The following is a 23,847-nucleotide window of genomic DNA, read 5'->3' as shown; positions in this document are numbered from 1 at the left end:
TCCCAGGGGCACCACCTGGGGCCCCTGGAGCGCTGAGGGGTCCCAGCTGGGGGGGGGCGGGGCGGGGCGGGCGCTAAAGGGAGGGGCTGCCGCCGGAGAGGGAGAGCCCCGGAGCGGCGTCTCAGTTCCCGCCATGAACGCCAGCGGCCCGGGCTACCCGCTCGCCTCGCTCTATGTGGGCGACCTGCACCCCGACGTGACCGAGGCCATGCTGTATGAGAAGTTCTCGCCCGCCGGCCCCATCCTGTCCATCCGCGTGTGCCGCGACGTGGCCACCCGCCGCTCGCTGGGCTACGCCTACATCAACTTCCAGCAGCCCGCCGACGGTGAGCCCCCGGGGGAGGGCACAGACGCACCGACCGACAGATGGCATCTCAGGCCCGCGCTGCCATCTCTGGCTGCTCCTGCATCTCTCATTTTGCAACCAGGGACACTGAGGCCCAGAGATACAAGGGGTTGGAAGGGGCCCTGTCCCTAAGAGCCCCCTGAGACCGCTACGAGCAATTAGTGTGAGCTCACCGCGTGTTTTATTGGTGCTCCGTTGTACAGAGGAGAGCTATAAAGGCTGAGTGAAAACAGCTAAGGGGTTAAGGGGTCACGCCGGCCTCGGATCAGAAGGCCGGCAGCTGTGTGACTGAGCAATTAATCAACCGTTCTGTTTCAGTCGCATGTCTGAAAAATGGGGATCCTACCTACCTTATGTAGAGTGGTCGGGAGGGTGAGAAAGTCAAGGCACCTGGGGAGGATACAGGTGGAGTGGGGAAGCCAGGAGAGCTGGGCCTTGGGCTCCCGCCCGGCGGGGCTGCCAGACCTGAGCTTGCACCGAGAGGCTCCTCCTTGGGGAACCCTGAAAACCCCTCCACTCCAGGCCCCCACAGAGTTTTTCAGAGCTGATAGGATTGATTAGAGCTGGCCAGGTGGTTACGGCCACACTTTACAGTGGAGAGGGTAAAGACTGAGAGCGCCAGGTCGGGCTGTGAGCCGGAGGAAGGGCTCACACTCAGTACCTCTTCTGTGAGATGGGGCTACGGCTTATCCCCCAGTAGTGTGGAAGGAACGAACTGTGTCTGTGACGTCTCTCCAGTATCATCTGGTGCAGCAGGAGGGCTCAGTAAGTGCTAATCTTAGAGAAGAACGGTAGCTATAACGTTCAGGCATAAGACTCCAGAAACCACCAAAAAAGGGCTGCCCCAGCCAAGTTCAAAAGCCGCCACTCTTACTCTGGGTCTCCTGGGTGGATAGGGAGGTTTCCTAAACTGGGGGTTTGCTGGGGGTGGTTTTGCTGGCTTCCCAGCAGGTGACCGAGCTGGATCCCAGAGAGCCTTCTCCCTCGCTCTCTGCTTTACCCCGCACTGCCTCTAACATCTTCCTCCAAGCCCTGCACGCCCTGACCTTTTTGCCAGACTTCACAGATGGTATAAATCGAGCTCCAGGGAAGAGAAAGGAGTTTGCCTCTTACTGGCAGGGAACAGGCCGTAGCAGTGGCCGGAGAATGGGCCTAGGGTGCTGTTCTCAGACACACTACCATTTACCAAACTCCTATTTTGTACCAGGCACAAAATGCAGGGCACCTTACATACCTGATTTTTTTTAAGTTTATTTATTTATTTTGAGAGTGGGGGAGTGGGGGAGGCAGAGGGAGAGAATCCCAAGCAGGCTCTGCGCTGTCAGCAAGGAGCCCCCCCACCATGCGGGGGCTCTATCTCATAGTTCGTGAGACCTGAGGCAAAGTCCCACGCTTAAGTGACTGAGCCACCCAGGTGCCCCGCATACCCGATTTAATTTTCAACCCGGGGGTGGGTGGTATTCTCTCCCTTTGTTAGATGTGGGAAGGCGGGTAATAGTCTCATCATCCCCACTTTACAGGTGAAGAAACAGGCTCAGAGAGGTGTTATCCCCCAGAGTCCTGCTGCTGGGGATTGAATCTCTGCTCTGCCTCTCCGCACTTCTGAGCTTTCATTTCCCCTAACTGCTGCCACTCTTTGTCTAAAGGACCCTCCTTTACCTTTTTATCTACCCCACGTGCTCTCGAAACCGTGGTAGACCTGCTCTGCCACTGATCCTTCCCCCTTTCTGAGCCTCAGTTTCCCTCCGTGAAGTGGGGCTACGAATCCATGCTCACGCGGCTATTGTGAGGAGCTGAATGGGACCCCAACACGAGGGTGGGAGGAGCGCCATGCACGTTAATTATTTCTGCTCATCTCCTCTGAGGCTCCAGGCTCTTCTCTCAAGTGACACCCAGACAGTGGCACTGTTTTCTTTGTTCTGCTTCCAGTTAAGCGCCTCCGGGCTCAGGGAAAGAAATACCCTTACTTGCTCCCTTTTCTCCTCCTCCTCCTCCTCCTCCTCCTGTCCAGCGGAGCGGGCACTGGACACCATGAACTTCGAAGTGATCAGAGGACAGCCCATCCGCATCATGTGGTCCCAGCGGGACCCAGGACTCCGCAAGTCGGGTGTGGGCAACATCTTCATCAAGAACCTGGAGGACTCCATAGACAACAAGGCCTTATATGACACCTTCTCCACCTTTGGGAACATCCTCTCTTGCAAGGTGGGTGTGCCCCCTCGCGGGGGAGGGTCTGTGTCGCATACCTGTATGGTAGAGGGACGCCGAGCAACGCCTTGCCCCGCGGCCCACTGCTTTTCGGTACAGCTCAGGCGCAGCGAGCACGTTCAGTTGGTCTCTTCGCAGATCCATCGGAGGCCGCCTGTGTATCAGTCAGCTCTGGCTGCGTAACCAACGTCAGAGGTTAGGGGCTGTCAACAAGCATTTATTCAGCTCCTGATTCTGCAGTGGGCAATCTGGACGGGGTTCAGCCGGGCATTTCTGCTCTTGGCTGGGCTCCTTCGTATGCCCACTGAGAGCCGACTGGCTCCGCTTCTAGAGGGCGGTTGGCTGTCAGCTGGAGCACCTCGGCTCCCCTCCCTACAGTCTTTCCTCCTCCAGCGGGCTAGCTCAGGCTATTCTCGTGACCGTGGCAGTGGCCCAGGGGACTGAGTGGAAGCTCACCAGGCCTCTTGAGATGTAAGCTCGGAACTGGCACACCACTGCTTCTACTGCCTTCTTTGGCCAAAGCAAGTCCTGAGACCAGCCCAGGTTCAGAGAGACAGGACAGAAATTATAAAGGGACATAGGAGGGCTGCTAACTAAGGCCATCCTGGCAGCCAAGCCTTGAGGCTTCCTCTGGACCCCTGTGGATTGGACAGAAAGCTGTATGTGACCCAGGCGAGTGTGGGAGGCCTACTGAGGACCTGCTGTGGGCCGGGTTAGCTGCAAGGCACACAAATGTCGGCCCCGCCCTGGGATCTCTCAGGCTGGTCGGAGATGGTGACACTTTTAGGAATAGCTGGAAATGGGGCTCTGAGGGAAAAGCATAGTGACCATGCAGTCAAAGGCCCAGGAAAGGTTTCCGTAGCACAGTGGGAAGAGAACCAGACCTGTAGTGCGGCCAGCTGCTGAGCAGAGTCAGCGCTACAGAGTCGGTGAGACCTTGGACTTTGGTGCCTGGGGTTCAGATCCTGCCACTTCCACTTCCTGGCTAGCAATGTACCCTTGGGCCAGTTTTCTAAGCTCTCCATACCTCAGCTTCCTCTAAAAGGGGGCGGTTGTAGAAGCCACCTCATAGGCTTGTTGTGCCCGTGTTTTACGTCTGGTAATCTTCACAACGTAAGGATACCTGGTACTCTGCTCACCGTCTAAGTGGTAGCCATAATAATCAGAAGCATGGCTGGCTAGTGACCTTGGGCTAGTCATTTATTCCTATTTTCCCCAATCAGGCTGGGGCTCAGAGGCTCAGAATTGCCTGGAGGGGTTCCTATAGTAAATGTAACAAGATGAGCATGGGATACCCTTAGTGGTGCTCGGCCCAGAGTGGGGGCCCCAGTCACCGTGATTAAATCTGAATGGAAGAGCCGGGGCTTGAGTTAAAGGTGGAGGGACTGTGTGTGGGGCACAGAGCAAGCACTCAAATAGTAGTTGTTACCTGTGCCGTTCTTTTCCACCCGAACCCTCGGTTGCATGCTGCCTCTGTCCTTCTCCCCCGTGGTCCAGGTGGTGTGTGACAATCACGGTTCCCGGGGCTTCGGCTTCGTCCACTTTGAAACCCATGAGGCCGCTCAGCAGGCCATCGTCACCATGAACGGGATGCTGCTGAATGACCGCAAAGTGTGAGTGGGGCGCGGGGGGGGGGGGGGGGAGGGGGGGAGGGGGGGGCAGGGCTGCGGCCGACCTGGGGAGGGGGGCTGATGCCGTCCGTCACTGTCTGATGGGCACCAGCCACTAAGCCGCAGCCGGTACGCTCCTGGCAGTGTGACCTGAGCAGAGTTCGGGGTCTCAGGAGCTCCCTTTCCCCAAGTCAAAACGGGGCTGCCAATACTCGTGAGAGCATCGCTCCGAGGAGGGATTTTGCAGTTCCAGCAGGAACAGCTAGTGGCCACGTCACCCTGGAGTCAGTGATTTCATCTGTTTTCCAGCCTTCTTGGCATGGCTGTGAAAATTCTTTTCGTAAACCTTTTGTGTCGTTTCATGGGATTTGGGGACAGGAAGGGAAGCAGGCCTGGGCTTAGCCCACCATCTTCATACCTTTAAGGGCGGCATCCCTCCCCCACCCCCTGCCGCCCCTCTTCACGGACAGGACAGTTGAGCTGCAGATGCTGGAGAGACCCTGCTCTGGGGTTCCCCGTCCCCAGTTGTGACTCTGCCCCGGTGATGGCCGGCCCCACGCTCGGTGCCGTGGAGGCAAAGTGGCTTTGAGCCGGAAGATGCACTGAGGGTTACCTTGGCCAGTTTCTCGGGGGCGGCTCCCGTCAATGCAACTGAGCCCGGCAGGCTTTCCCCAGTTCGGCAAAGGACGTGACCTTCGTTAGCCACCGTCTGCCCGAGCTCACCTTTGCTCCTCCATCTTTAGTGCCAGCTACAGCTTATTTGTGCTAAGTGTGCCATAGACACCATTAAATTTTCTCTTTTTTCCCCCTTAATCTAGGATACTTTCCTAGATGTGTTTCCCCATGTGTAGACCATGTTGGTTCTGGTTACTACTGCTTCTCTAGTGTACCCAGTACCTGTGAAGTGAATAAGCAAATGCCTGTGATCTGAGTTTCATCCCCAGTTTTTATTTTATTTACTTATTTCTCTTTTAAAGTAATCTCTAGGGGCACCTGGGTGGCTCAGTTGGGTAAGCGTCCAGCTTCGGCTCAGGTCATGATCTCATGGTCCGTGAGTTCGAGCCCCGCGTCGGGCTCTGTGCTGACAGTTCAGAGTCTGGAGCCCATTTCAGATTCTGTGTCTCCCTCTCTCTCTCTGCCCTTCCCCCCACTTGCACTCGGTCTCTCAAAAATCATTTAAGAACAATTTTTTAAATTTAAATTTTAAATTAAAAAATTTAATTTAACGTGGGGCTTGAACTTACAACCCTGAGACCAAGAACCTCATGCTCTACCGACCAAGCCAGCCAAGTGTCCCTCATCCCGTTTTATAAGAATGAACACTGAGGCTCAGAGAGGTGAAGTAACTTGCCCAGGGTCACACTGGTAGGCAACTGCAGAGTGGGGACTCAAGCCCTCTGTAGGACTCTTTAGTTCCTGCTCTTCCCTCGTGTACACTCAACTGCCTGGTGTATGGTAGGAGGTCTCTGTGCATTTGCCACAAGAATAAAATCTTTTTTAAATAAAGTTTATTTTGAGAGCGAGAGAGAGGAGCAGAGAGAGAGAATCCCAAACAGGCTCCATGCCGTCAGTGCAGAGCCTGATGCGGGGCTTGAACTCAAGAACCGTGAGATCATGACCCGAGCTGAGAACAAGAGTCCGATGCTTAACTGACTGAGCCACCCAGGTGCCCCAAGAATGAAATCTTTTTTTTTTTTTTTTTTTTTTAGCATTTATTTATTTTTGAGAGAGAGAGACAGAGCATGAGTGGGGGGTGAGGGGAGAGAGGGAGACACAGAATCTGAAGCAGGCCCCAGGCTCAGAGCTGTCAGAGCCCAATGTGGGGCTTGAACTCACGGACTGCGAGCTCATGACCTGAGGTGAAGTCCGACACTTAATGGAATGAGCCACCCAGGTGCCCCATAGAATGAAATCTTCTTAACCCGATGCTAGAACATAGAATCTGTCGGAAGTGGTCTGGCCTTGGATGTAATCCATCTAAAGAGTATTGCCCTTCCCAGCCTTTCGATGAGGGATATAGGTGCCTGGAGGCTGATGGCAATTGATCCAAGTGACCTAGGGTTGCTGGGTGGAATGGGGGGTGACTAATGGCTGGCAGCTACCTACCCTGTCAGTGTGTCCACAGCTTTGTTGGCCACTTCAAGTCTCGACGGGAGAGGGAAGCAGAGCTGGGAGCTCGCGCCATGGAGTTCACCAACATTTATGTGAAGAACCTCCACGTGGACGTGGACGAGCAGGGCCTACAGGACCTCTTCTCCCAGTTTGGTGGGCGTGTTCCCCAAGGGAATCGGGCATCACTTTGTCTTCTGTCCCCAGGTTGGGCTGGGCGGAGGGGCCTTTCTGGAGCTTCTTGAGGAAGTGGGGGAAGGAAGGGGAGCCTCTTGGGGCTTCCCCAACTCCCTTTGAGCCAGGTTGGCCCTTCTCAGGGAAGATGCTGAGTGTGAAGGTGATGAGGGATGACAGCGGCCACTCCCGGGGCTTCGGCTTTGTCAACTTTGAGAAGCATGAGGAAGCCCAGAAGGTAGGAGCCTCCCCGTGGTCGTTTCCTGGAGGAGGTACCACACCAGTACTAGGAAGAAAGGAGATCAGGAGGAGGGGGCTCCAGCTGCCCACAGAGGAGAAGAAAGTTCCTCCCCAGCCTGGGCGCACAACAGTCAGGGCCCTGCCTGCCTGTGGCGAAGGCAGAAGGTTGCAGCCTCACCTGGTGCTTCTAAACCCTAAGGCTGACTGCTTTTCATAGATTCTTGTCACCCAGGGGAAGTAGAGGGGTCTCTGAGACAGCCACCACCCTCTTCTTGAATTGATGGTGGGATTGAGGCCAGGGAGGGGAAGCGCTTAGGTTATTTCTTGCTCGCAGGCCTTTGCAGATAAATGCTGTTTCTCAAACCTTTCCCTTCTCTTACTCTTTAGATTAGTGCTATTCAGTAGAAATATAATGGGAGCCACGTGTGAGATTTAAAATTTTCCAGTAGCCATATTAAAAGGGGTAAAAAAAAAAAAACCCACCAGAAATTGATTTTAATAATGTCTACCATTCAATTTAACATATTGAAATTATCACTCCAGTGAGTATTCAATATAAAAACAGATATTTACATTCCCCCTTTTTTGGTACTAATTCTTTGAAACCTGGTACTTCCAGTACATGTCAACTCAGACTAGCCATATTTCAAGTGCTCAGGTAGCTGCATGCGGTTAGTGACCACCGTATCAGACGGTGTGGCTTCAGACTTAGTGCTTATCCTGTGGGTCTCAGCTTATGCTTTCCCTCCACCGAGGAGCCTCTTCTTTCATCCCGTGCTTCTGGTGAGGTGCCCTTTCTGTCTCTCTCCATCATTAACACAGATTTCCATGTAATGGGACTGAGGGTAGGGGCCGGATCTCATTTCACCCTTAAATCTCCGGCATTGCACCTGCCAGTACGTACTAGCTATCTATTGGCTGAACAAGTGAATGGTACAAGGTCACACAGTGACCAAGCTGGAGTGATGTTGTCCCATTTGCCTTCCTACCCTAAAGCTCTTTCCTTGGATGCTGCCCCATGAAGACTGTTGGACAAGGGGATCTCAGCTCATTGTGGGTTCTGGCTAGAGACCCTACCTGGTGCCATCTTGACGGCAGCCACTTCTTGCTGGGCACTTGCCAGGGGCCGGGCACTGTGCTGAGGGCTGCATACGCTCTCCTCGCTGCTTCACCAGTGTGGGCTAAACTGTTTTCAGGCTCCACAGGGTGGTAGCTAGCAAGAGGCAACATGGGGATTAGAACCAGCTCTTTCTGACTCAGAAGTCTTGTTCTTAAGTGAATGGCTCCTTTCGAAAGGTGACTTCTTGTGTGTCCTTGGACAAATGCCACTCTCTCTCTAGGCTTTGGTTTGCTCACCTGTAAAACGACAAGTTGGAATAGGTGGGTGAAGCCTCAGGGGTCTATAGACTCCACAGTCTTAGAGGCTTTGGTAATGACTTTTATGTTAATGATTTCTGTAAGCATGACTTTCTTTTGTACAGTGTTATATTAGCTTCAGGTGTATAATATAGTGATTCAACAATTCTATATGCACCCTGATGTTTGTAGCAGCATTATCTACAATAGCCAAGTTATGGAATCAGCCCAAGTGTCTATCAGTTGACAAGTAGATAAAGAAGATGTGGGGTCACACACACATACACACACACAATGGAGTATTACCCATAAAAAACAATGAAATCTTGTTAAATAGGTGATGGGAATTAAGGAGTGTACTTGTGATGAGCACCGGGTGATGAAGTGTTGAATCACTATATTGTACACCTGAAACTAATATTACGCTGTATGTTAACTAACCTATTTAACCCACCCGCCCCCTCCCCTCTGGTAACCACCAGTTTACTCTCTATAGTTGAGAGTCTGTTTCTTGGTTTGCCTGCCTGCCTCTCTCAATCTCTCTCTCTCTCTCTCCCTCTCTCTCTCTCTCTCTCTCTCTCTCTCTCTCTCTCTCCTTTTCCCTTTGCTCATTTTTTCCCTTAAATTCCACAAATGAGTGAAATCATACGGTATTTGCCTTACTCTATTTTGCTTAGCATTATACTCTCTAGCTCCATCTATGACCTTGAAATGGCAATATTTCCTTCTTGCTAATCGCTGAGTGATATTCCATTGTTATATTACAAAACTGGAGTAATCAAAACAGTGTGGTACTGGCAGAAAAATAGACATGTAGACCAGTGGAACAGAATAGAAAACCCAGGTAATGACCTTAAAGACTGACGTACAACTAGCAGTTTCTGTGGCCTTCGACTGTGTTTACATAGATTTGCATATTTAGGTAAGGAAATATCCTCATGATGTAAAAATATTTACTGACTAGTTGGCCACTTAAAAAATTCCCTTTTGTTCAAGCCCCACTTTGGGTGTTAGAGCTTACGTTTAAAAAAGGCCCTTTTCAAACATCTCCTCACTAACACTAGTGTCTAACCCTAACCATCGAGCTGGTACACACACGAGTCTACCTTTTTGCTGATTTTTTTTTTTTTTTTTTTTTTTTGCAGATAAGTCCATGTAAATTCAGTTCAGTATAAATGCATTAAGAGAAGTTGCACATCTTGTAGAAGATGTAGGATTCCATGCAATCAAAGCCACTGACCATTTAGGATGTGGCCTGCTTAGGCCAGCTATCTGAAGAAAAGAAGAAAAAAGGGTTAAGACGTGTTTCTTAACAAAAACAAAAGCCTTCGTAGTTAGCAAAAAGGATTCTTTGTGCTGTGAAATCCAGCATGAAGTGAAGGATGTTGATTATGCCCTCATGCCGTTTTGAAAGAATTCTGCTCCCTGCTCTGTTCAGATCATCAGTGTGTACATAAAGTTAAGAACCTAAAGGTTAACTGTGGGAAACTTTGCAAATTTCAATTTCACTTCTTAAAGTAGAGCGCAAATCAAGTTTGTTTGTTTTTTTTAAATCTATGGTTTACTCTGAAATTTTGTCCCATGTTTTTAAAAAAGTGGATTCTTTAAGTGGCTTTTATCCTGATACTAATTATTCTCAGCTAACAAGGCTGGCCTGGTTTGCAGGGACTGGAGGCCAGGGCCTCATGGGGGTGGTTACCAAGGACGCTTGCTCCCTCTCTGCCCAGGCCGTGACGGACATGAATGGGAAGGAGGTGAGAGGGCGGCTACTGTACGTGGGCCGGGCCCAGAAGCGGGTGGAAAGGCAGAATGAGCTGAAGCGTAGGTTCGAGCAGATGAAGCAGGACCGGCTGACCCGTTACCAGGTGAGGGTCAGTCCCCTGGTGACAGCTGCAGCCATGTGAGAGTGTGTGTGTGGAGGTCCTGAATATGAAGCCTTTCTCCAACAATCCCACCCCCAGGAAGCTGGCTTTAGGGGCCATGGGGGCTGCAGCTTCCAGTGATGGGCACGCCGGCTGGGGGCGTGGGTGCCATGCCAGACTGGAAGCAGGAGGCTTGGTGGCCAAGGCTTCCAGGGCCCCCATGGCCTACATTGGTCCCCGACATGAGGGATCCTGGGGCGTGGAGGGGAAGGGACACATCCACAGTAACCTCTCTTTCTAGGGTGTGAACCTGTATGTTAAGAACCTGGATGACTCCATCGATGATGAGAAGCTGAGAAGAGAGTTCTCTCCCTATGGAGTGATTACCAGTGCCAAGGTGAGGGCTGGGGGGGGGGCACCTACAGGGGATAGAGAGCCTGCCCCTCCATCTTCCTGCTGCCTATACACCCCTTCTTCCAGGGAGTTGGTGCTGAGCTACTCCTTTTAAGAGTTTGGGGGGCTATGTCTGACCCCCCCCCATTGGAATTTGACGTCCATCTGCAGCCTTGTCTGCTCAGGAGGGGAAGAGGGTTGAAGTCCAGTCCCAATCATACAGCTGGACTTATTGGGGCTCACTGTAACCTTGGTTCATTTAATAAGCATTTATTGAGTGCCTACTGTATGCCAGATTCTAGAAATTCATGTTTCAGAATTTCCACTGCTTGTTTTGTTGTCTTTCGGACCCCCGTCCCCCCATCTGGAAAATGAGAAGGTTGGGCTGCTATATTCTTCATTCGTTCATTCATTCCCCGTTTACTGAGCACCTACCACCTGCCCAGCCCCCTTGGCACCTGATAAGTGATGATTGGCTGTTCTCAGTAGCTCTGTGACTTTTAGCAGATGTCTTCTGACCTTCATCCCCACAAGGAGAGTGTTGGGCTCATTGGATGGTTCTCAACCCTGGTTTATTAAAACTCACCTGGGGAGCTCTTAAAGACAGACACCTGAGTCAGACGACTCATGATCTCTGAGTAGGGCCTGGGCATTTTATTTTAAAAGCTCCCCAGGTGATTTTAAGATGACCCAGCATTCATTCATTCCATCCTTAAGCACCTCCTGTCTTACCGGGCCCTCTGGGAAGTATACAGTAACAAGTTAGATGTGGTTCTTGCCCTCGAGTAGCTTATAGTCAAGTGGGGAAGTCAGACACGTCACTAACTCAAATCTATTATAAGGTGTTTTTGTAGTGAGGGTGGGAGTACTGGAGGCAGAGGTATGGTAGCCCAGGGGAACAGGAAGGAGGGCTTCCTGTAAGAAGTGTGAGAAACATTTGGCTTGGCTGTGAGGAGGTAGGGAGCTGCAGGTGGGAATGAGGAACTTTCCAAAGAGATCAGTGTGAGTAATGGGGCTGGAGACCAGCACATGTGATGCAATGGTTGGGTTCTTAGGAAGTTCTTTTGCCTGTTAAATCCAATTTTTTAAAGTTTATTTTTATTTATTTTGAGAGTGAGAGCAGGGAAGGGCAGAGAGAGAGAATACCAAGTAGGCTCCATGCTGTCAGTACAGAACCTGCTGTGAGGCTTGATCCTGCGAACCGCGAGATCATGACCTGAGCCAAAATCAAGAGTCAGATGCTTGGGGAGCCTGGGTGGCTCAGTAAGTTAAGCATCTGACTTCGGCTCAGGTCATGGTCCCATGGTTTGTGAGTTTGAGCCCTGCGTCAGGCTCTGTGCTGACAGCCCAGAGCCTGGAGCCTGCTTCAGATTCTGTGTCTCCCTCTCTCTCTCTCTGCCCTTCCCCTGCTCATGCTCTGTCTCTCAAAAATAAACATTAAAAAAATTTTTTTTCTTTTAATGTTTACTTATTCCTGAGCGAGAGAGAGAGAGAGAGAGAGAGACAGTGACAGTGTGAGCAGGGGCAGAGGAGAGGCAGAGAGAGAGAGACACAGAACTCGAAGTGGGCTCCAGGTTCTGGGCTGTCAGCACAGAGGCTGATGTGGGGCTTGAACTGTGAGATCATGATCTGAGCCGAAGTCTGATGCTTAACCAACTGAGCTACCTAGGCAGCCCTGTTGAATCCAATTTTAAATGCCTGGTGTTTGGGGAAGAGGTTCTAACAGTTTTTGAGTTAAGGACTCAAATGTGACCGAGCTGTGGGACATGTAAATTAAGCATCAATAAATTTGCTTAAACATTATAAAAAAGCCGTGGGCCCTCTTGCCCAGCAAATTTATACTTTGGGTATAAATTTGGGTAGTATTGTGGTCTAAATCCCAGTCCTACCATTAACTAGCTGTAGGATCTGCAGGAAGTGACTTTGCCACTTGGAGCCCGTTTACCCATCTGTAAAGTGGGAGCAACCTTCCCTACCTCTCGAGGTGTCCTGAGCACTAAAGAGTCAGCATGTAGAGCGCCTGCCCACAACAAGTGGTAAAATAGTGATCTGATTATTCACACATTGTGTATAATTTCTGGGAATTCACCCACCTCCTTGAGGACTCCTCGAGTGGAGGGAATTCTAAAAATCTGGGTTACTTAGAGTTGTGGCACTATCTTGTTAGTTGACCAATTAGGTTATAAAATGGGGATTTTATATAGGCTTACATATTCATATGATTTCTATTATATATAAAATACAGTGATTATGAAAACGAGTTAAGGTATATAAAGTGCTAATAACACTGTCACATTCATAGCAGCTATATAAGTGCATTTTATCATTATTTACTACCTAACAGAAGTTTTTATTACCTTGCTAGACAATACTTTGGTGTCAAGAAAATTTGGCTGTCTGATGATAGCCTACAGATCCCTTCTGAGAATATCCTTAAATGCCTAAAAGAAAATTCATAGGATTGCAGAGAAACAATTCTACTGAAATATAATTATCAAAATGCTAAGGTAACAGCAGTATGTGGTTCATAATTACATCAAACGAGAAGGTCTAGAGAGGTACCAATTAGCACAAATGATATTTTGAGATCCGCAGTGGTTGACATATGAAAATATCTTCTTTCTCTTCCTGACAAAATCACCAGCACAGCCAAGACTCCCCTATTTTTGTTGCCTGTGTTCAAAATAGAAGGAAACACTACTGTGAAAATTAAGATGCCATTTTTCCCCCCCATCCAAGTTCACAGACCCCCTGAATTCTATCCACTGGCCTCCCTCGGTGGGGGGGGGGGGAATCTGTGAACCCTCAGGTTCAGGCCCCCGTATGAATGGGTTGCAAGGTGCAGTTTGAAAATTGATGATGTGTAGAGAATGGGCTTTAATAGAGCAGATTTAAAAAGTATGTCAGTTCAGATCTAAATGCATGGGCCAGGCCAGTGTCTAGACCTCCCCCTACCCCCAAAATTAAGAACCATAAATGCAATGTGGATTGGATCCTGGAAAAGAAAAAAAAATATTAGAAAAACTAGGGGAATCCCAATGAAATCTGCAGTTCAGTCAATAGCATTGTAGCTAATAACAACCGTATCGATGTTAACATCCTGGTTTTGACACATGTGGACTGGTCTCGGCCAAGTCCCTCTGACTCGTTCACACTGGGGCAACCCTGGGTGAAAGATGGCTGCCCTGTACTGTTTTTGCAACTTTTCTGTATACCTAGAGGTATTGCAAAATAAAAAGTTTATTTTAATAACAACACTAAGAATGCCTTCCCCAGAAGGAGAAATCCCCAGATTTCTCCTAAAGAATCTGGCTCAGTGCCTTGCAGAGGCAATGGAAGTCACCAGAATGCTGCATTGGGTTCAAATTCTGGCTGATGGGTGCCCACAGGCTGGGTGACCCTGGATGAGTTCCCACCCACCTTTTTTTTTTTTTCCCCCCCCCCCAATTGTAATAAGGATTTTTATTTCCACCACAAAGAAAATTAACAGAATAGGCATAAAAAGTATAAATTTAAACCTTTTAATTTTTATATTCCATACCGTTTTTTAATTTTTTTAATTACTAATTTTTTGAATAAATAAATATTTATTCATTTATTTACAAGTTTATTTTAGAGAGCAAGCGTGTGTGAGTGGTAGAAGGAAAGAGAATCTTAAGCAGGCTCCACACCCAGTGCAAAGCCCAACACAAGGCTCCACCTCCCGACGCTGAGATCATGACTGGAGCTGAAATCAACAGTCAGATGCTTAACCAACTGAGCCATCCAGGTGCCCCCATTCAAATCTAAGTTTTTATTGGAGTCTAGGATACCTAACTCTTAAGAACATTTTATTATGTCCATAATTTCACAAATGAACTAAAGAATCCTAAGAATTAAAATAACCAGAGGGTAGTCGAAATGCAGATTTTCATCACAGTGACCTCAAACGAAGTGTTTAAGATCGTGGCTCTGGCTAAGGACCCCTGCCCTGTTCTTGGATTTTAACCAATCCTAAACTGTCCTCTTCATCCTAGCCCCTCTGATGAGGGTAGATACCATTTAAACCAGCCTTCCATCACAGCCTAGGAAAATCATTTCAGAAAGAAAATTTAAATATAAAAAAAAATTCTGAAATGCTGCTGTTCTCACGGACTCTAGGGAATGTCCTCTTAAACAGTGAGCAGCTGGGGTGCCTGGGTGGCTGAGTCGGTTAAGCGTCCGACTTTGGCTCAGGTCATGATCTCACGGTCCATGAGTTCGAGCCCCACGTCGGGCTCTGTGCTGACAGCTCAGAGCCTGGAGCCTGCTTCAGATTCTGTGTCTCCCTCTCTGACCCTTCCCTGTTCGTGCTCTGTCTCTCTCTGTCTCAAAAATAAATAAACATTAAAAAAAATTTTTTTAAAAACAGCAAGCAGCCCTCGGTTAGCAAGTTGACTGGTCTCAGCCAAGTCACTCCTGAGCCCCCGCTTCCGTCACCTGTGAAGCGGGAGTCGTGGTGTCCCCCACGATCGGGTGGCGGCGCCTGTGGAGCAAGAAGGCAGTCCGGCATCTGGCATGCGGTGGGCCTCAGTCAATGTCAGGGTGACAGTTTCTCCTGGGCCTGCTCACTGCCCGGCTGGGCCCCGGGGGAGGAGGGGGACACAGCCCCAGGAGTCTTCCTTCCCCACCCCCAGCAGCCCTTGTCTTGTCTTGCTTTTAGGTGATGACAGAGGGTGGCCACAGCAAGGGGTTTGGCTTTGTGTGTTTTTCCTCTCCAGAAGAGGCGACAAAGGCCGTGACAGAGATGAACGGGCGCATCGTGGGCACCAAGCCGCTGTACGTGGCCCTGGCCCAGCGCAAAGAGGAACGGAAGGCCATCTTGACCAACCAGTACATGCAGCGCCTGTCTACTGTGCGGGCCCTGGGTGGCCCCCTCTTTGGCTCCTTCCAGCAGCCCACCAGCTACTTCCTGCCCGCTGTGCCCCAGGTGATGGCCTGCCCGAACCCCGCTGCACCCCTTCCCTGACAGCCAGGTAGAGCAGGAATACAGCCTCACAGGTAGATGTAGCTTCTCAACTTGTTTCTGCTGGAAATGTGGCAGGCAGGCCACTTTAACCCCACCTGTTAACGGGGGGTAAGAGTGTGTGTCCCCAACCAGGGAGAGGTTCGTGTTGTGCTAAAAAACATGCTCCCTGGTCAAATAAGTTTGAGAAACCCTGCATTAAGGAAAAGGAACTAGCTTTCCTTATTATACTATGCTTTGCCGCACCCTTTATTCTGCCCTAACGTGCTGGTGTGCGTCAGGACTTTCCCAAACCAGCAGAGAGCATGTAGCATTTCCCCAACTTAGATGGTCCTGTTTTGTGGGCTGCCTGCCAACCTCTCTCCTGGAGGCCAGTGTTCTGAGCGGCCCCCCTTGGGAAGGGAGCTCCCAGGACTTAGAGGGAGTGGAAAGGTGTTGGCCATTTGCAGCTGCGGGGATGGACGTATCTGCTCCCCTGCTCCTTTTACTTATTTTTAATTTTTTAAAGTTTTATTTATTTTGAGAGCGAGCATGAACAGGGGAGGGACAAAGAGAGGGAGACAGAGAAGCCCAAGCAGGCTCCATGCTGTCAGCACAGAGTCCAGTGCGGGGCTCAAACTCCCAAACTGTGAGATCGTGACCTGAGCTGAAATCAGGAGGCGAACGCGTAACCAACTATGCCACCCAGGCGCCCCACCCCCCACTCCTCTTAGCAGTAGCTTAAGCTGGCACAAGTCTGAGTAGGTCTGTCACCATTTTATGCTGCTGTTTGGGCCAGTGGCTCTGATGATAAGGGGCGAGGATTGAACCTGACACCTTGCCCTGGAAGGCTCAGGGCTAACGAATAGCCTGAACTGGGGTAGCGGAGATTTCATCCCAGCTTGTGGGTCTTTACTAATCAGTAACCCTGGAGGGGGGCGGTGGAGTTTCCGCAGGGGTGTCCATGAGGGGATGCGGTTTCTCACCTGCTGCGACCCCCTCACCCCCAGTCTTCTCCCGCACAGCCTCCTGCCCAGACTGCGTACTATGCGTCCAGCTCTCCCATGCAGCCTGCCCCCAGGTGGACGGCCCAGCCTCCGAGACCCTCGTGTGAGTGACTCCGCCCCTTGTACCCTCAGCCTGGCCCACGGACGGTGGACCCCTCAGGGCAGCGTGGAACCTGGGGCTATGAACACAGGCTTTGGGGGCAAGCCTGGCTCTACTTCCCAGGGTGTTCATTTGGGTGGGTAACTTCACCTCTCTGAACCTCAGTTTCCTCTTCTGAATGAGGTGTGCATAAAGCCCCAAGCAGTGCCGACCTTGTGAAAGACTAGCGGTGCAGCCATTCTCTTCAGTTAGCTCCCAAGACTTGTCTGATCTGTGACCATGAGAACGCACTCCCATGGCAGTCTTGCCCCTCCGGCCCCTCTCTGGGAGCAGAGCTCGCCCTCCCTTGCAGCTGCTTGGGGACCCAGCAGGTGTGATCATGTGGTCTGTGCGTCCTGGGGCTTGTGTAGAAACAAGTCGGCTTTGTAATTGAAGACTTCCACACACTCCCCTTCCCTGGAGTTCTGGGTCTGCCTGACTAGGTGAATTCACCCATCTTTTTTGCTGCGAATGTTCTACTTCCCTTTCCCACCCATTGCCTTTCTCACCCCAGAACCTTCAGGGCGCAGTGTGCCGCTCTGATTGTCCTGCCCCTGCCCCACCGACCTTTCTCTCCGTGTTCTTTGTGCCACAAGCCACCTACCCTCCAGCTGCCTCAATGATCCGACCACCAGCCATGTTGCGGCGCCCCCCGGCGCAGGTCAGCGGTGTCAGGCAGGCCTCCACCCAGGTGCCACCCACGGTGCCCCACACCCAGAGAGTGGGTGAGTGTGGGCTGGGTCAAGAGGAACGGGTGTGCGCGGAGGGTGGGGTAGGGGCTTGGTGCTGGGCTGGCACAGGCGGGGAGTCAGGACTGGCCTCCATGGTGACCTTGCCTTTTGCCTCTTGGAGGGTAGAGCTGACTTTGGAGGCCGTGAGGCACAGTAGTTCGTGTGGGCTCCAGAGTCCCACAGACCCGGTTCCTGGGGCCAACTCGCTCTGTGGCCTTGCTAACTACTGTATCTGATCACCTACCTCATCTTTTTAAAATAGGGATGGAAATAGCCCTCCTGTTTTGTCATGTGGGTGAATGAGATCACACATGGCGGGGCTTAGCATCACATCAGAACCTTAGCAAGTACTGCGGCAGCTGTGAACAAGGGCGTAGGTTTGAGCTGTAAGGCCAGCACATCTGTTCCTTCATTCGGCAAATGTTTGTACATCTGTGTGCCGGCCTCACAGTCGGTGCTGGGGATTCTACATGAATGCTTGTCTTTAGGCTTCCTGGCTTTAGATCACTGTCAGGCCCTAACTCCCCTGCTTACTCCTTACAGCCAATATTGGTACCCAGACCACAGGAGCCAGCGGGGCGGGATATCCTGCACCAAGTGGGCCTCTGCTGACACACAAATATTCCTCAGCAACATACAACCACGGGGTAAGGCTGGCCTGACTGCCCTCTTAGTCTGGGCTCCTGGGGCCTTGGCTCAGAACCTTGGCTAAGGCACTGGCCCTCGTTTGTTTGTTTGTTTCTCTTCTTGAATTATAAACGAGCAGAGTTTCGTTTAGTAACGTGTACAATTGAGAAACAATCCCCCTTACTAACAGAAGGAGGGAAAGAGCCAAGATCATGCTTGGTTTATTAATTATGATTTGCTCTGCCTGGATTATTAACAAAAGTAATCTGTATTTCCTTCGTATTCAGTGTTGAGCAGCAAGGAAAAATATCCTTGAGATATGCTGAATATTGAAGGGATGGGATTAATCTACAAAACAGAACTAAAAATACCTACTGTGATTAAATTAAAAGGCAATGTATTTATCTTCCTGCCCAAGTCTCAAACTCGGCATTATCATATCCTGTCTAGAATTTTAACGTGTATACTTCAGACTCTTCCTTGCAAAAGAAACAAGGGAGTAGTCTTTAAACAGCAACATGCTTTTAAAGTTACCAGGATAGGGAAAGGTCAGAAGTATGCCGGGGATGTGGCCATAAAGCTACTTGATAAAAAGTGCCTTATTTGGCATGAAGTGGTTAGTAATGTGTGACTTTCACTTGGCAACATCCAGTGGGGCCTTGACAGGTTCCTGGCACCGTGGAAGGCGTCTGAATTAGAGGGTGACTTTGTCTATCCCACTGTGCCCTTGTTAGGGACTCTGTCCCACCCGATTGTCCATACCTTGCCCCCTGCTCCCTTCTTCCAGAGCCTTCCTGGAGGCCTGTGCTCACCTGACAGGGTGAGGGTTTTGAGGCCTTGCCCATCTGTGGTGGTTAAGGGATGTGTCCCCGGCACCATTGCAGGTCCAGGAGCCTGCTGTGCGCATCCCGGGACAGGAGCCCCTGACGGCGTCCATGCTGGCTGCAGCGCCACTGCACGAACAAAAGCAGATGATTGGTGAGTGGCTGGAGCAGGAAGCAGGGGGAGTTGGCCAGCCTGGCAGGAAACATGTTGAGTGGAGGTGAGACACGTGGACGAGGTCCAGCTTTGCCGCTGACCAACCTGCCGGGTGGCTTGGTCCTGGTTGCCTCTGCTCTCCTCGGCTTCCCTCTCGTCTTAAAGCACTGGTCAGACCAGATGGTCCTGAGGTTTCTTCAGTTCTGCTGTTCAAGGGCCGTGACAGGCTTGGAGAGATCCCAGCTGTGGGCAGATCTGCGGCCAGGACTAAGGGTTTCTGTTGGTGGGTGTTGCCGTTTCTTACATCTCCTGAATGGGAAGAAGCCATCACCACATGTCCTCTGTCTCCCAGTGCCCGCTGCAGGGAGGTGGGAAATAAATGTGCAGAAATTCGTATTTGCACATTCCCCACTGGACTGCGAGTTCCTTGTGCAATTCTCCTCCAGCCCAGTGTCTACGGCAGGCCCTGCTAAAGGATGCCGCTAACTGCTGAGTGAATAACTTGCCAGGTTCTTGCCTTCACGGCCACCAGGATTTCCAGAACCTCTCTGAAGTCCGTCCCGATTCCCTCCACTTGTTTTCTCGGCTCACTTGGGGTTTTGCCACTTTACTACCCCACTCTTCAAAGGAAGATTCTAAATGGGCTTAATGGAGGCAGAAGGCTCTGTTAGCAGTTCCCTGTAAACCTCTTCACTTTCCTCACGGGGAAACTCTCCCACCCAGCACACAATCCTGGCCAGACCCTCCACACATGGCCAAGATGGGCTGACCACCAATGCTAGGCTCTGCCACCAGAAGTGCCTGATGGCGGAAGGTGAATTTATCTCGTGTGTGTGGCTCCTCCTACCCCCAAAAAAGTCTAGTCCCAAAAAAGCCTGTCTTGTCTAGAATCTCAATGTGTGTATTGGAACTATCTCTTGCAAAATGAACAAGAGTAGTCTTGAATTTTTTTTTTTTTTTTTAATGTTTACTTATTTTTGAGGGAGGGAGAGAGCACGAGTGTGAGCAGGGGAGGGGCAGAGAGAGTGAGGGAGACACAGACTCGGAAGCAGGCTCCAGGCTCCGAGCTGTCAGCACAGAGCCTGACGCGGGGCTCGAACTCACGAGCTGTGAGATCATGACCTGAGCCGAAGTCGGATGCTTAACCGACTGAGCCACCCAGCTGCCCCAAACAAGAGTAGTCTTTAAACACCAACCAAGTTTGTGTCAGGCTCTGTGTAGATTCGTTCATGTAGAATGTCAAATTTGATTCTTCAAACTAGCCTCCGAAGCGGGGTTTGCTCTGCGCACTTTACAGTTGGGAGAGAGCCTCCCAGTGAGGCTAAGTGACACAGCTCAGAAGGAGCAGTTCTGGGACGACCCCCCACCACATGCCTTACTGCTCCCTTCCACAGTACCCCCTGCCTCCCTGGGGCTGCTGGGGTATCAGCCAGGTGTTCTGTACAGGTGAGCGTCTGTACCCCCTTATCTACGATGCCCACACCCAGCTGGCTGGCAAGATCACGGGCATGCTGCTGGAGATCGACAACTCGGAGTTGCTGCTCATGCTGGAGTCCCCCGAGTCCCTCAATGCCAAGGTGGGCTGGGGCCTGGGTGGCAGGGTGCCTCGCGAGGACAGGAGGAGAGCTCATGACGAACACCTCTCCTAGAGGACTTAGCAGGCTGCTGCCCGGACGAAGTTTACCTTCCCGCTGACGCCAGCTCGTACGGGCTGCATCTGCGAGCGGGAGGCCTCGGGGTTGGCCCCTCCGGCCCCTCCAGGTTAATTCTCTGCAGCTCCACGTGCAAGGTGTCGGTACGGCACGTGTTCTGAGGACCGGGCTCAGGTTCTCCCAGCTGTCCGGCGGCGTCCATCTGTCTGGAGAAGGCAACCGACGACCCGCTCATCACGGGCGCTCGCCAACGGCAGTGCCGTGGAGGGAGGCGACTTGTGGCATCTAGCACGCGGGGGCAGTGGGCGGCCAGGGCTCTCCCGGGGACCCCGCTGGGCAGCTGCACTAACCCCCGCTCACGACCCACAGGTGGAAGAGGCTTTGGCGGTGCTGCAGGCACACCAGGCCGCGGAGCTGACAAAAGTGAATGTGCTCTGAAACCAGGTGGGTGGCTGGGGGTGGGAGAGACGGAGATGGAAGCAGCGGTGGGCCCAAGAGAAGCCGGGAAGAGGCGGGCAGGGGCTGACTTTGAGAAACCCGCGGAGAAACCATGTTGGCGCCGGCTCGCTCTCTGGAGCACCGAGGAGTTTGGGGGAAGCTGCGAGGCGCAAAGGAGCGGACAGACCGTGGGAGGAGAATGAGTGTTGACCACCGTGCGAAGTGCGGGTGTTTTCTCGCCAGCTGCCCTGCCTGGCGTCACTGGGGATAGGCTGGGCTGTCCCTGGGCACTGGGTGAACTTGTCTTGTGTATGTGGCCTGCTTCGTCTGCTCTGCCTTCTCAGTTGAGACCAGGTGTCTGCTGTATGTTAGAAGGATGCATTCCTCTCCTTTCATCCCCAGACAGCGGGATCCTCACTCCCTCGGCTGAACAGCGCTTCCTGCTCTTGGCTCTCTGTCCCCGGGAGCTGTAACTTATTTCCCACTCAGGCTGTATCTGTACTTGAGCTCTGTATGTGGAATGAAGGCCGGTCCCCCCCGCCAGCCTGTCACCCTTTCCTTTTGTGCATTAAAAGTGCTGCAAACTGTCTTGTCTCCCAGGAGGCCTTCTTGTGTCTGAGGGAGGTGGGCCAGAGCCAAGGGTGGACTTGACTGGGTTGGGGATGTGGCTCGAAGGAACAGAAGCCCAAAGAGTTATGGGAGAAGCTGTGTGTGCGCCAGACCAAGGTCGCCAGGAACTGAGCAGGACCGTCTGGAACGGCCCCAGAGGAGCAGACGCCCACCAGGCAGTGGCTCAGTGCGGGACTGAATGGTTGTCCTCACACGGCACCGAGAGAAGGAGCTAAAGCTACAGGTGCCCACATGTGACGTACACGGAGGTTTCTGGACCCCGGGCTTGAGTACCCCGCAGTGCAGGTATACACCCTGGAAGCAGCAACTACTTGTAGGCTCTGGGCTGGCTGGCTGAGGGCTCTGTAACACCATCAGAGAAGAACCCATGTAGAATTGCTTTAGGATCCCTTCCCGGGTCCTGGTTTTACCTTCTATGTTTTCCTTAGTCAATCAAGATGCCTGCCTTTTAGACTTCAAGAAGAAAAAGTCAGTTGTGAATGGATGGCACCACTAACCCTGCCTCAAATCAGGTAAGAGTCGTGCCTGCCTAAGAGGTGGCTCAGTCGGTTGAGCGTCCGACTTCGGCTCAGGTCACGATCTCGAGGTCTGTGAGTTTGAGCCCCACGTCGGGCTCTGTGCTGACAGCTCAGAGCCTGGAGCCTGCTTCAGATTTTGTGTCTCCCTCTCTCTCTGCCCCTCCCCTGCTTGTGCACAGACACTCTCTCTCAAAAATAAACATTAAAAAAAAAAAAATCATACCCAAGGAGCTCAAGATAATTGATCTAAAAAATACCTTAAAGACATTTATAATATTCAAACACATAAAGGAAAAACATTTGTTAAGACTAGATATCACAGGAAGAAAAACCAGATTTAAAAATAACTAAAACTTCTAGGAAGCAAAAAAAGTAGTCACAGAAATAAACTCAATGTCTGGGTCAAACAGTTGATTACATATGGGTAAAAAAAAGAATGATAGATGATAAATTTAGAGAAAACACCCAGAAAGTAGCAGAGAGATCTAAAACATGGGAAATGTGGAAATAAAAAGGAGAAATGGCCATAAAGGGAAGAAACCAAGGGTCCTGACAGCTGCTATTATCTTTGTGGGATATAAAGTGGTATGACAGTTGGAGGACAATATACCAGCGTCACAATATGACAAATACACATGAAACTATTCAAATACTTCAGAAAACTTCTAGGAGGGGAGCCTGGGTGGCTCAGTTGGTTAAGTGTCCAACTTCAGTTCAAGTCATGATCTCAGTTTGTTGAGTTCGAGCCCCGCATCGGGCTCTGTGCTGACAGCTTGGAGCCTGGAGCCTGCTTGGGATTCTGTGTCTCCCTCTCTGCTTCTCCCCTGCTCGTGCTCTCTCAAAAATAAATGTTAAAAAAAAAAAATTTCCTAGGAAATACTAAAAAAGAAGGAACATTTGTATGTAAGGTGTTCCCTGCAGTTATTTATAATAGTGAAAAATTAGGAACAACCAAAACGTCCAGCAACAGATAAATGATTAAAAAACACTTAAGTGTGATAAATACAATAAAGCGTTGTATTCTCTCAAAAAAAAGGCGGGGGGCAATAATAGGGGTCCAGCTCCCCACTTTAGTCCCTTGGCCATGCCCACGGAGTCTGTCCAGACCCTGAAATCTGCTTAGCTCAGAGGTCTGTGGCTGCTCACAGGAAAGCATCTCCTCCTTCCAAAAGGTCAGAATCAGTGTGCTAACAGCTGAGTGGTGCTCAACACGCTATGTGACAGGGAGCAAAGGGACAATGAAAACCCTGTCTTTAGAGTCCTCAAATTTCTGCTTAAGGGGAAAACAATTTAATTGGGACACAGCCCAGGAAAGGGTAGCAGCCCTTAGTTCTGGACAAATCCTAAAGCGCCCTCCAGCCTCATCCACACCACGTTTTGTGAACTCGAGGGGTACTTTCTGTCCTGGTCCTCACCCTGTCCTCCTACCTAGGGCCTTTACAAATGTCTGTTTCGTCTGCTTGGATTGTTTTTCTGCCTTCTTTACCAGTTAAACTCCCACGTTAGAACTCAATTCGAGCTCTACTTCCTCAGGGACCCCTTTCCCTCCACAGGGTCCAATCCCCCCGTGAGGCAGGGAAAGCATCGTGTGGCGGCTTGTCTACAACGCTCAGTCTGGCTGCCGTTTGTTCCTGGGATTATCTGATTACCTTCTTGCTGTTCCACTAGAGCCTCAGCCCTCTGAGAGCAGGGACCATGTCTATTGACTATGATTTCACCAGCACTATACACAGAGCCTGGCCCATGCGGATGCTCCAGGAAGTGTGTTCAGTGAGTGGATGAGTGCTGAGCAGGCAGTGGCTTTTATTATTGCAAAGTTCAAAGCACAGAGCAGAAAAAGCACAAACATAAGCACAGCACACCTTT

General features: G+C 51.0%; 2 protein-coding genes across 3 annotated transcripts; both read left to right on the top strand.

The window, feature by feature from the left end:
* Positions 1–133: 133 nt before the first annotated feature.
* PABPC1L (poly(A) binding protein cytoplasmic 1 like) lies at positions 134–17,391 on the top strand. Of its 2 annotated transcripts, XM_042930866.1 has the most exons (10): positions 134–326; positions 2,358–2,551; positions 4,052–4,167; positions 6,290–6,429; positions 6,591–6,685; positions 9,771–9,908; positions 10,207–10,302; positions 14,980–15,246; positions 16,287–16,371; positions 17,004–17,391. In XM_042930866.1, the coding sequence occupies exons 1-10, from the start codon at positions 134–136 to the stop codon at positions 17,372–17,374; spliced, it is 1,695 nt and encodes a 564-aa protein (XP_042786800.1). In that variant the 3' UTR covers positions 17,375–17,391. The 2 variants fall into 2 exon arrangements, with proteins under 2 accessions (XP_042786800.1, XP_042786801.1); XM_042930867.1 differs by lacking the exons at positions 16,287–16,371; positions 17,004–17,391 and having other exon boundaries at positions 6,290–6,437; positions 6,596–6,685; positions 14,980–15,392.
* Positions 17,392–18,388: 997 nt separating this feature from the next.
* On the top strand, positions 18,389–20,833 carry LOC122214837 (polyadenylate-binding protein 1-like). Its single transcript, XM_042930078.1, has 4 exons — positions 18,389–18,431; positions 18,600–18,743; positions 20,190–20,320; positions 20,765–20,833. Exons 1-4 carry the CDS (start codon positions 18,389–18,391, stop codon positions 20,831–20,833), a joined length of 387 nt encoding a protein of 128 aa, XP_042786012.1.
* Positions 20,834–23,847: the final 3,014 nt, after the last annotated feature.

Source organism: Panthera leo, chromosome A3, assembly GCF_018350215.1.
Source record: "Panthera leo isolate Ple1 chromosome A3, P.leo_Ple1_pat1.1, whole genome shotgun sequence".
In the NCBI taxonomy this organism is placed as follows: Eukaryota; Metazoa; Chordata; class Mammalia; order Carnivora; family Felidae; genus Panthera; species Panthera leo.
This window is presented reverse-complemented; position numbering and strand designations above follow the sequence as displayed.

What these genes read in the sequence shown, in the direction of transcription:
- PABPC1L (XM_042930866.1), top strand. Translation starts at nt 134, where the DNA reads ATGAACGCCAGCGGCCCGGGCTACCCGCTCGCCTCGCTCTATGTGGGC. An exon ending in CTTCCAGCAGCCCGCCGACG is followed by an intron (nt 327 to 2,357) that starts GTGAGCCCCCGG and finishes CCTCCTGTCCAG; the next exon opens with CGGAGCGGGCACTGGACACC. An exon ending in GGACCTCTTCTCCCAGTTTG is followed by an intron (nt 6,430 to 6,590) that starts GTGGGCGTGTTC and finishes GGCCCTTCTCAG; the next exon opens with GGAAGATGCTGAGTGTGAAG.
- LOC122214837 (XM_042930078.1), top strand. Translation starts at nt 18,389, where the DNA reads ATGTGTGACTTTCACTTGGCAACATCCAGTGGGGCCTTGACAG. An exon ending in CGAACAAAAGCAGATGATTG is followed by an intron (nt 18,744 to 20,189) that starts GTGAGTGGCTGG and finishes TGTTCTGTACAG; the next exon opens with GTGAGCGTCTGTACCCCCTT. An exon ending in CCGAGTCCCTCAATGCCAAG is followed by an intron (nt 20,321 to 20,764) that starts GTGGGCTGGGGC and finishes CACGACCCACAG; the next exon opens with GTGGAAGAGGCTTTGGCGGT.